We start from the raw sequence: 12,630 nt of genomic DNA, 5'->3' as shown, positions 1-12,630 counted from the left end.
CCGTCCTCGCGGCCACGCCGACCGCCGCACCCACCTCCGATGCCAATCCATGGGCAGATCCACGTCGTCTTGCCCGCCGCCGTCTGCCTACCGCCTTCGCTGCAAGCTTGACCGGCGCCCTGGACAAGGCGTCAGCCACCACATTGGTACTGCCCGGCCGGTACTCGACCTCGAACTCAAATTCTTGCAGCGTCAAAGCCCAGCGGTGCAACTTGCCCGTCAAATTTGGGCTAGTCATCAGCCATTTGAGTGCGGCATGATCGATCACGATCACGAACGCCCTTCCGTACACGTAAGGCCTAAACAGCTTGATGGCCCAGACGACCGCCGCACACTCCAGCTCCGTAATTCCGTAGTTGCCCTCCGCCACACTGTTCACCTTGCTTGCGTACGCCACCGGTTGCCACCCGCGACCGCGATCCTGCATTAGGCACGCACCGAGCCCTACCTTACTAGCGTCCGTCACCAGACGAAACGGCAACTTAAAGTTGGGGTAAATAAGCAGCGGCTTCGTCGTCAAGATCTCCTTCACACGCTGGAACGCCGCTTCTTGGGCGTCACCCCACTCCCACTCCGCACGCTTCCGCAGCAACTTCGTGACTGGAGCCATCAATGATCCAAATCCCGCAATGAACCGTCGGTAATAGCCGGCCAGATGTACGAACCTCTTAGCTTCCATGGCGTCCACTGGCCGTGGGAAGTCGCGTACTGCTGTCACCAACCGTTCCAGAGGCCGAACACCTTCAGAACTGAGCTCGTGGCCCAAATACTTCATCCTTCGCGTGGCAAAGACACACTTCTTCAACTTCAGCGTCAGTCCCGCCGCCGCCAGCCGCTCCAACACACACGCTACTTCGACAACATGTCGCTCGATACCACCACGCGTAAAAACAACAATGTCATCTAAGTACACTAGGCAGGTCATCCACGTTAGCCCACGCAGAACACTGTTCATTATTTGCTGATACGTGGAGGTCGCGTTCGTTAATCCGAACGGCATCCTTCACAAACTGATACAAGCCTTGCTTCGTAGTGAACGCCGTCTTAGCCGATCCGCTTCTGCCACTCGTATCTGCCAGTAACCAGCCTTCAAGTCCAGCGTCGTGAACAGCACCGCACCTCCAAGTGCCTCGATAGTCTCATCAATTCTGGGCAACGAATATACGTCCTTCTTGGTCACTTTGTTGAGCGCCCGATAATCGATGCAGAATCTCACTTCACCATCCTTCTTCTTGACTAACACCACAGGAAACCCCCAAGCTCCTTCTCCCTCCTCGATGACACCGGCGTCTAGCATCTTCTTTACGTTGGTGGTGACCACGGGGTCGTCCGTCTGTGCCAACCGCCGCCTCTTCAACATAATCGGAGCCGAGTCGCCAGTTTCGATATGATGCTCGACATTCAAGGTGGTTGCCGGAGGGCAATCGTCCATGTTTTCCGTGGTTCCACGATAGGTCCGCAACAACTGCATCACTAACCGCCGACTGCCCTCGTTTGTCTCTCCAATCTTTACGTCGTCCTCGTTAGCTAGTGCGTATCGACATCACCCAATTCACTCAACCAAGATAGGACTCGTTCACGCTGCAATTCTCCGTTTACTGCCAGTACCGTCATTTCCTCATCTACAGATATCCACTTGCCTAATTCCTTCTTAGGTGGCAGCCTCGCTTCGCCATCGCCGGAGTTAATTGCCGGAACCCACGCCTTTCCATTACGTGCACGAGTCACCGTAGCTGCCAGCATTACGGGTCCCGCACTTCGCGTCGGTATAAAGATGCCCTGCTCGCCGTCTTCTGCTGCTATCGCAATTTCCACCGGAGTCACTGCACTCCCCGCAATCCGCATACGTCTGGCCCACGTACCGCTGCTACCTTTACGCTTCCTTCCTTGTCGTACGTCCGAAACGGGATGACAACTAGCCTTCCGTTATCGCGGTACCTCACCTCGTTACTCTGGAAGTCCATCGTCGCTCCGTGACTTCGCATGAAGTCCACGCCCACCAAGAACTCGTCAGTGCATCCGTCCACAATGCACGCGTCCACACTAATGATCTCCCCAAACACGTTGCTCAAGTTGAACCGCCATACACCTACTACGTCGAGCAGGAACCCGCCGATCCCTTCCACATAGTCCACCGGAGCTTCCATGTCGATGCGATCACCAAACTCCATCCAGTCGGTCCCAGCAATCGTGTACCTGGCGCCACTGTCCAGCTTTACATGACGAGGTGCTCCCCCGACTTCCATTCTCGCAGTAGGTAGCCCGTCGTCAGCACCAACATACTCAACGTCACCGGCGTCTTGTCGCTCCTGTGAGGCCTGGGTGACCGACCGCCGCTGCACCAGACTCACGCGTGCTGCTTCTCTACCCGGGTGGCCGCGCACGTCGCCTTCGTGGGCTGCACGACGGCAACTCAGCTCCGCTAGTGCGCTGCTTCTATCTTCTAGCCTAGTTGCTCGCCGCACTTCGTCTGCCGTTCACAGTTCCTCTTCCTGTGCCAGTGCCCGGGTCTGACGACTAGCCTTCGCTCTTCTCACTTGCGCTCGCTTCACCTCTCGATGCTTTTGCCGCCGCTCAGCTCTCCGGCGTACCACGACGTCGTCAGCACTCTCCACCTTCTCCACCGCCGTTGCCCGTCCGTCAGCAGTACTCATCGACGCGCCCTCTCCTGACTGGCCTGCTTCTCCTTCATCTTTAAGCGTCCTCTCGCCCCCTTCGCCTCTCACTCGTGCCGTTGCCCGCACCAACCGCGCACCCGCCATTGGAGGTCGTACCGTGGCTATGTAACGCTTCGCCCTCTCTCCGTCCTTTGCCAACACCTCCGCGTTCATCTCCTCCAACACCGCACTTACGCGCGTGCCCTCGTTCTCTCTCTCGCCTTGCTCACTCACCCTCGTTGCCACCGACGTCTGCTCCTCTGCGCCTTGCCTGTCGTCGGTCGTCACTTCTTCATCCTTGGCCCGCACCGCTTGCCGGGGATCCACCAGTAAAACCAGACGCCGTAGTCCCCTCACCACGTTCGCACCTAGTTTTCCTCAGACTTTTTATCTTCGTCGCGCGGCTTCCGTCGTGCCTCGTTCCGCGACTTGGCCTCGACGTTCGTGCAGTCTCTAGCCAAGTGACCAAACTCCCCGCACGCGAAACACTTCACCCCGTTCGGACACACCGCCACCACGTTGGTGACTTCTCCACACTTGTAGCAATGAAATGGAGGTCTGCTTGCTACACTTGGCGGCATGGAGCTGTCTTTTTGCCCCGCCGACTGCCTCACAGCTGCTTTCGTCTTCTTTCTCACCGGCCTCGCATCGGATTCTGCGCCACTGGACTCCTCGTCCCGATGGCTTCGACTCTTCCGCTCCGGATTCTTACTCGACGTCTGCGCGTCCTGCGTTCTCTTCCGCCCGCTCTTGGTTGCGACCCAGTACTTGCCATTCCAGGTGTGGCCTGGTGGCACGTCCCAGGTACCGGAATAGTCGTTCCACACACCTTGAGGGTTGGTAAACAGAGCCACACCTCCTCCCTCACTGCCGGCGGTGCCTGCGTGTCCTGCCATCGCTGCCATACCAGCCGGAAGACCCGCACCACCGACGCCCGGAATCTTCATGGTTTGACCCATCGTCCCCGCCATTGGTACCAGGTATGGGCTGGGAGCGGTCGCCCACGCCTGCCCGATGTTGGACATCCCCAACGCCACATTCTCCATCGGATCATCGATCTTCGTTGCCTTGGCAACAGCTTTCTCCAAAGTCTTCGGCTTGGGTTTCTGCTGCACCAACTTCCTCGTAGTCTTGTCAAGACACCTGTAGAACTGAGCTAATAGTACTCGCTCGCTCACTCGGTTCTTACCGACCACTTCCCGGAGCACGGCTGCGTAGTCGGCGTACGTCTCTCCAGGCCACATCCTCCTACTGTTGACACGCCATTCAGCGGCTAACTTGTCAAGTCGCTCGCCATATCGTCTCAGAAGTGCCTTCTTCAGGTAAGTCCACCGTCTCTTGCGATCCTTCAGTCTCCGGTCCATATTAACCCATCACCGTGCCGCGTTCTCCATCAGTTTATTACCCATGATGAAGTATAGTGCCCGGTCAGTCCACTGCCCTCGTCCCGACTCCTCAGCTCCCTTAAGGGCCAGGTCGACTCGGTCGATCCAAGTCGACACGGACACCTTCGGCGACGGTGTGAACGTGGGAAGCTCTAGCTCCTTCACGCTCTTCCGCCTCGGCTGCTCATCCAACTCTCGACTCCTTCGCCGGTCGTGTCGATCACGTCGGTCCCGTCGTCCACCTCGGTGCGAGCGCTCGGATTCGCTACTCGAATTCAGGTCCTCATCCTCAGCGTCGCTACTGTCGTCACTTGAGCTGCTCTCCTCCTCTGAACTGCTCTCGCTGCTGCTAGGCGAATCGTCGGAAGCGTCGCCGTCATCACTCTCGTCTCCATGGTCATCACTGCCTGATGATCGTCCGGATCTTGTCGGCCTCCGTGACATCGCACGCCTCCGTCTCCCCTCTTCGTCTTCCGAGCCCTCGCTATCACTACGGTGTCGTCGTGATCGTTGCGAACGCCCGTAACTACGTCGTCTTCTTGTTGCTTCACTGCTCTGCCGTCGTCCGTGGCGTCGCTCCTCGTGCTCGTCCTCGTGCTCAGCGTCGTGTGGAGCAGATTGCAGATTCTGCACCATCGCGCGTAGCTCATCGATTGCCGCCGCCATGATCATCGCATCAGACTGCGGAGGCACCGCTTCACCCGGAATGTTTCTAGTGCCAGCAGCGCTCCCGGCCGCTGACTCCTCTCCAGTCTCTCCGTGCGTGTCACCCTGTAACGCACCGGCGTCGTCTTCTCCATCGTCATCCTGTCCGTCGCGCTGTTCCTTCTCCTTTTGAGTCGCTCCTTGAAACTACCCGATTCGAGGGGACTTCCTCGTCTTGACCCGCTTTACCCGCGAACTCCTCGACTTCGTTTGCGTCTTCGTACTTGCCATCTTATCTCGTGATGCACGCGTTTTAGTCGTGTTTAGCCCCTGTATGACCACCATGAAACAGGCCAATTGTCTTGTCCGGCTGTGGGGCAGGTCGTACAGCTGCACCGTGCTGCGCTGCGTCGTTCGTGTCTGGCAGTCGATGACCCACTGAAATGTTGGCCGACAGGAGCCACTTAGTTCCTGCGCCGGATCGTCCACTCACGTGTCCGCTCCTATTTATATTCAGGTAGCTACTAGCCGACTTGCTAATACTACTTCGAGTTCTTCTACGAATTCTCACACTCCTCGCCCACGTCAGTCTCACACTCACGTTCGTCTCCTCACTCGTGTACGTCTCCTCGCTCACGTCTGTCTCGCAATGCCTCGTCAACTCGCCGCACTCGTGTACGTCTACTCGCTCACGTCCGTCTCGCACTCGCCACTTGTGTCTCACGGCGCAAGTTCCCAACTGAGCGAGTCTCGCGGTCGTCGCACGCCCTTAAGTGAGTCCAAGCTCTGACGTGCTGGCTGACCCAGTGGTACTGCAATGTCACTCACTTCGTTCTGGCCCCCTACATTTCGCATCCAAACGGCCGTAAAGCCGCCCTCTCCAGTTCTGCCCGTCTGGTCTTCCATGATCGCGGAGTCGGACGTGAACCACCTGTGCTGCCGATCCACCGTTGGACCATCTGCGTCGTGGCCCACACCAACCGCTGATTCGCTACAACAGTATACGGAACGTGGCATTTTGTATCGGTTTGTGCTTCTTTGTTGCAGTTTGTATCAGGTTTTATATTGTGTTCTGTAGGTAGTTGTGTCATTTTTACATTATTTCTAACTTGAAATTGCTTTACTATGATACTAGCACGCTCTCATCACGGACAAGCGCACAGAAATCTTACGACTCGCTATAAAGCAGTTTAAACGAAGCAACCCGTCCTGGCCGGAGATCAAGTGCGTAGTTATGGACAAAGATATCAAGGCGATCAGCGTATTTTTATCTGAGCTACCAGAAGCACGAATACTTCTGTGCCAGTCCACGCAGTAAAGTATCTACAGGAACAGGTTGCGAAGAGCGAGTACGGACTGGATTCGGTGCAGAGAAGCAGATTGAAGCCTCTCATGAGCCTACTCGTAAAGGGTAAGACTGAGAATGACTACAACAGGCTGACCGTAATCATGAAAGATGAACTACAAGTGCCTGTCGATGGAGATGATGCGGAAATTCCGATGTTTTGGATCTATTTGTGGCTAATTGGAATAATTACCGGGATATGTGGGCTTCTTTCTGTCGTGACAATGCGGAACATATCGGTAATAACACCAACAATCGTCTCGAATAATCGTGGCAAAAGATCAAGACATTAGTGGATCATAGCGTCGAAATCGGGAGACAATAACTAGCTTAATATGGCGGGCGAAGGTGAAACAGAAGGCTTTCGTAAAGGATGTAGCTCGCGTTGGCCAGGTTCTTGATTGTTCGCTACAACAAAACTCTGAATTAGAACGTTTGGCTCAAAGCGTGAGCCAATTTGCGTTCGGCACTAATAAAACGGAGTATGATATTGCTGTTAGAGCGACAACCTATTATGAAGTTCAACAGAATGAAAACGATACATTTTATGTATCGAGTACGGCAACGATGTGCCAACTTGATGTGAAGACCTGGTCATCATTTTGCTAGGTAGGTTTCACCCAGAAGTTACCTTGAGAATTTAATGTATCTCCGGAGGCGTCAGAAGTGTGAGGACGTTATTTCGTTTAGCTCCCTGAATCCTACGTGGAAGTACAACTCGTCAGTCATGCTTGAAGCTTTTCTACAAACAGATTATGATATCAGTGGATATTCTGAAAGTGTGATCGAGAAAGCACCAGTTCAAAAATCGATGAACGACAAACGAAAGTATTGTGAAACGCTGGAGAAAGCAAAACGTATTGCCGAAGCACTTAGTGAATATGGAACCTCGCAGTACGAACAGGGGGTGAACATTTTGGAACAATTGGCTGCCGCCTTCCAGGTTGGAGAACTCGAATCTCTACAGCGAGCTGTCACTTGTCTAAACGGCAAAAAAAGATCGAATGTCGAACCCTTGAAAGCTAAACCGTGTTTTACAGAAGAACGCTCAGCTGATGAACCAGAAACCCCAAACAATAGCAACGACGATCCTTGTGATGGGAAACATGACTCAAATCCAGAGTCAACTGAGGTGATCACTCTCAAGAACGATTCGGATGATAAGGAAATAAGTGCAAGGGAGCAGTTTAGACTCCAGATAGTGGTCAGGCTCGTTTTACTCCGGTCGCTGCGACAAGTGATGTGAGAATTGCACTGCTAGAGACTGCCCAGACAAAGAAAAAGAACAAAGATACGATTCCTCGTATTTGGTCCATCCAAAAAGGAATCAAGCCAAACGGTCGGCGTAAAACGTCGGTGAAGCAGCGAAAATTGAACCGGCAAAAGCGGTTTAACAATCTGAAAAAAAAATCGTTAAGGAGCGGGAGAAATCTAAAGTAACTGAGGAAGCAAACGTCCTGGGATTGGCTGAGGCTCTGGAATCAGAAATGCTATCCTACATGCAAGGGTCGACTTTCCTGGTGAAATTTGAAGTAATGGAAAATCGGCCGGGGCTTTCGAATTCACTTAAGCTGTGCTTGCCAATCCCAGCGCCTGGTTAATCCACACGACGTAAGACAGCACAAAAGTGCCGAAAGCGTTTGCCACGTGATTGGGTTGAGTTGGGTATCTCTCGGATCAGCGACTGCAAAAAGGCCTACTTCGAAATCACAAATGTCCCTCTGCGAGATGATGAAATAGTCTTTAAGTTTGAAATCGGTCGGAAAAGTTTGTATCCATCATTGGCGGCGAATTACATACTTAGTATAGAGACGTGGCTCCAGCTGCGAAGTACTTTCAGCTGGCTAGAGAAAGCTATAGCGTGAGCTCAGTGCGTAGATTTGTATCCCGAAGACTGTGGCCCGCGTTTAGCTAATGTCGCTGAATATCCAGAAGAGGACATATGCACTTTCATACGGTATGCCAATCTTCAAGATGACGAAGAACTAGCGCTACTACGCTTTGCAATGGACAGAGAGCTTGAAGATGTGTGCATTTTATCCGCTGTAGCTGCAATTTGCGCGAATGTGGAGCATTGCCTTGGCTCGCCTGAAGTTATGTCTTTCACGCCGCAGCTTATGGCAATGAGGACGACATGGAGAGGATTACGTGGCGTCAGGGGCACGATCAACTTGGCGAGGCTAACGGAAAGATCGTGGGCGCGGTGCTGATAGATGGAAATCACTGGTGCGCACTATGTATACATATCCAGACGTACTCATACCGTCATGGATCCACGCAATGACGATACGACAATTGACAAGGTGACATATATTTTTAAGAGGGTGTTCCTCCTTCTTCTGAAACATACGAGAAGATGGAAGAGAGTGGTGAGTCGCGAATATCAGCAGATGGACGGTTCTAGTTGCGGAATTTGGGTGCTACCATTTATCGAGAGCTACATTTTCGACATGTACGAAGCTCCGATTACCTGCGATACAGATACTTAGTGAAGTTTTTGCTCGCAAAGTAGTCCACGAAGTTGAATAGATACGTATTTTACATAAAATAACGCAAGAGTAACGTTTTTTTGCAAGCTGTGCAAAGCTGGTGCTCAGAATGTGCTCTGTCTCTACTTGTTTCTGCTTCTTCTTTGCGGATCTTATGATGTACAACTACGCTCAGTTTGTGAAAGATTGTACTTTTGTACAAATTAGAATGTAGTAGATTGTACCATTTTGCACAGATTTGTACAAACTGAGTACAAACTCAGCTGGAACCGGCTCTTTATTTTGTAATTATAGTCTCTGTCATAATAACTTAATATTAGTTAATTCAATATAATATTTTTCAAAGTTTGCGTAATCTGTTTAAATCCACCAACCTGATGTCGTTAACATTCGACTAGCTGAAGTTACTAATCAACCGTGAGTCCGGGACAATTGTGAGAGTGACGGCAAGGTTGGCGTCGTGTGTTGGCACTGCTGAGTGCATTAATCTAGCGTCATAGGCTGCAGGTTTATTAGACGCACGATGTGGACGAGGCTATAGGTAGGGCACTAGAACAAATACCTTGAATTCGCTCTAATGACATTTGTTAGTGTATAGCACTTCACATAACAGAGCACAACAAACCTCCCTATACAAATACCTTTGTAGCTCACTATAGGTATACCAGGAGGTGTGGTGAAGTGCTTTCTCAGAAATAAGAGAACGGATCTAACAAGGGGTCACTATCCCGAATCAGTGACGATACCAAGTGGTTAGGAAGGATTTGGATCGCCCGGCATGGATCCACACTTCTCGGAGTGGATTGGCCAAGATAAAGTGGCGTCAGGTATGGGCGGATGATGGATCTGGTATAGATGACGTATGGGAAGGTAAGATCCACCAAGGGGAGACTCGGATCCACCCTCGCCTGAGTTCATTTAAGGGATATGAGATATATCATGTACAGGTGGATCAAGTGGGGATCCTATGAAGGAATGAGGGTAGGTGTCATCTGAAGGTGGATATGTCATCAACGGCTAACGAGAAGGCAAGATCCACCGCGATATGTCCCAGATCCCACACTTCCGAGTCCGGATCCAAAGGGGTGAGGATCCCACACGGAGTGACCTGGATCCAAGATATGGGAATGATGGATACAGTGGATCTCGAACTTGCGTGGGACGATGGAGATCACAGACGGTCGCAAGACGATGTGGGAAGATTGGAGAGCTCGGATCCATGCCGAGTGTACATTTGCAGTGAGGTGGATCCAAGCGACCTGGATCCCGACAAGTGTACCCATAATATGGTGACCATAATGATTACGCCATGGATCCGGTGGATCTGATGATAATACAGCTGGGATGATGGGTCAAGGAGAAAAAGGACATGCAGCCGAACCTGGTAGGAGATTTAGCAGGTAAAAGACATAAAAGGTAGAAATCCAGGCAGGTATAGGCTTACGTATCAATACAGTCTTCAATTTGCACCGTATCACGCAAGTGCCTTCCTGCCCTCAAGAATCGGAACTACATTGGCCGTACGAGCTCGGAGAAGGTTAGGGATTGCTAATCTAGTGTTGGTAGTTATAAATGGATAATACATTGGCCAGATCCTACAACCTAGTAAGCTTTTCTTTACACGTCCAGATCCGAAAGATTAACCGGATTTACTACTTGGCCGGGTACACCTATTAAGGTCTCAACTCTCAAGATCCCGTCACAGGAGGCGGCAAGTACAACGAAACGTCAACGCATAGGCAAGAGAACACACCCGCAAGGCAACCCTACGGTCAGATCCACGATCTAGGCCCTGTATCCACCAAGCTCGAATATTCGCTTGGGATCCAAAACCAACCACGGACGTAGAGTAAAGATTTTACCACTGCTGCTCTACCCCATCCCCGCGTCTCGCCAAGACACTCAAGTTTCACCACTTGAACGATTCGGAAGTTACCGAGAGAGCAAGAACCCGCCCTACCGACGGGTACACAAGGTGAGTAAAGTTCAGCAGATCATCGGGGGACCCCTCCGTTAGTCGGTGCCTGGGCGCTGTTGGTAAGCCGGATCCAGCAATCTCGCAGATTTTGCCAATCCCGCTACATCACAATGGTGCGCGTGCCCTGATCGTTTGGTGACTCGGGATGTCACTGTGAGACCCAAGAAGATGCTCTAGTGAAGATTGAGCCAGGGGAAGAGGCGTCATCGCAGGTCGGATCGACGGAGACGCTGCTGAATGAAACAATATCCGCGGATTGATGAGGACTACGCGGAAGAAAATGCAAGCTCCAGAGTCGGAAGAATACCAAGCTGGATCCAGGTCAAGCTGGTCCGACAAGGATCTCGAGTTTGTGTATCGCCACCAAGCTTTACGCGTTTTTCTGCATCAAGATCCTGTCATGCAGATCCTGAATCCACGACAGATCGAAGATCCAAGGGAACCGGTGAGAGCACCAACGAAAACGGCGAGCATGTTGGTGGCAGTCAAAGATCTATTACGTTTGCTTACGGAGTCAGGCATCGTAGCTGGTGTGTTCGACGCAGAGGATATCTTCGAGCTGGACTTGGATCTCATAGTATCCGCGACGCGGGACCTCCGGGTCAGAGCTAAGTCCATCACCGGAGAAAGGTCGCGCACTATGTGATCCAGTGTCGTCACTGAGGATAAGTCACGCTGCATCCTCTAACTACGAATCAGCGGCGGAGGATGGATCAGACACGTCGTCCGAGCCACGACCCATGACTTTGGGTCCCTCCTGGGCATCCATGCTGGAAGCGCGGGCGAGGAACCGGGGTCAGGAGGCGCCCTCGAGTGTGAAGACTCGGGATCCAGGACGCCCTACCCATGATCTGATACAATCCAGCCAGGATGGAGCCAGATCCAGCAAGAAGCCAGTGGGATTATCGTCAAATCGGGCTCAAGGTAATCGCCTCATGGATCCTGTCTCGCCAGTGGACCAGACGGCCACAGGCTCTTCCGACACTGCACCCTGCAACGACACTTCGAAGCTGCGATGAGTCGTTTCCTGGCCGAACAAGGCATGAGAGCGCCCAAGCCACAAGCACAAGTGTTCTACGAATATGGGGCGCGAGACGTGGAGATGGAGTCAGTGGAGGGAAACAACTCTCATGATGAGTTCGACTCAGATGATCTGGATGGTCCATCTCTCTCGCCAGCAGCGGTAGCAACAGCCGCAGCCGGGACAGATGGATCGTTCATGATCTAGAGGGTACGGATCTCAGCTCATATCGGATCTGAAGGAGTTCACGGACAAGGATCAAGATGAGGACCGAGCGAGACATGGATCAGCAAAGTCAAGTCGGCCCTCATGAGAGATCAGGCGTCGGATGCTGAGAAGTGTTTGACCTTTGCGGATCTGCTAGCGGGGCCAGCCAGGAACTAATATCAGTAGCTGGACAGATTCCACCAGGACAAGTGGCCGGATTTGTTGCGCAGTTTCCAAACACAGTACTGTGGGTTGGGGGTCTCGGTGGCTCGGCAATACTACCACGCTCGCCGCAGATCGGACGAATCACCGCTGGAATATCTTCATCGGCTAAATGTGGCCGGTCTACGGGCCAAGTTGAAGATCAAGGATGGGGGATCCAAGGTACTACGGGAACATGTGGATCATTTCATCGAGACGTTGGGAGATGTGAATCTGGCCGATATGCTGACCCTGCTACGTCTTCCAGACGCAGATGAGCTTGAAGAAGTGCTGCGGGCTGTGGATCGTGCAAAACACAGCCAGAAGAAGGCGGAGGTCGGATCCGGCAAGTATCGCCAAAAAGCTCCGACACCCACGGCCCCAGCTTGACGCGTCCACCAAGTCACGGCACCCGACTCAGGAACTGAATCGAATTCCGATGGCTCGGACTCCGACCCAGAGGATTACGGACAAGTCTGTCTCACTGCACCCAACGATCGTACGGCGAAGACTGGAGACAACTCCCGCACTGGCGATACCGTACCCGGGGACCGTGGGATGTACAGATCCCGAGATCTCATGGACGGGACAGGACAAATCAGGTGCTCGCAGTGTGGATCCCGGAAGCACACATAAGCTGAATGCTGGAAACATCTGGTTTTTGGGTAGTGTGGCAAGAATGGTCATCCCGGGGATCATTAC

The 12,630-nt window shown here is 52.6% G+C and overlaps 1 protein-coding gene across 1 annotated transcript; it reads right to left on the bottom strand.

The window, feature by feature from the left end:
• Positions 1-2,477: 2,477 nt before the first annotated feature.
• PITG_19699 (uncharacterized protein) lies at positions 2,478-2,762 on the bottom strand (the record flags this gene model as incomplete). The annotated part of the gene is made up of 1 exon (XM_002895980.1): positions 2,478-2,762. One exon carries the CDS (start codon positions 2,760-2,762, stop codon positions 2,478-2,480), a length of 285 nt encoding a protein of 94 aa, XP_002896026.1.
• Between the last annotated feature and the right edge of the window lie 9,868 nt (positions 2,763-12,630).

The sequence above is a fragment of the Phytophthora infestans genome, genomic scaffold (assembly GCF_000142945.1).
Source record: "Phytophthora infestans T30-4 supercont1.114 genomic scaffold, whole genome shotgun sequence".
NCBI classification, from domain to species: domain Eukaryota; phylum Oomycota; class Peronosporomycetes; order Peronosporales; family Peronosporaceae; genus Phytophthora; species Phytophthora infestans.
Note: the sequence above shows the minus strand (reverse complement) of the source record. Positions and strands in the feature narration are given on the sequence as shown.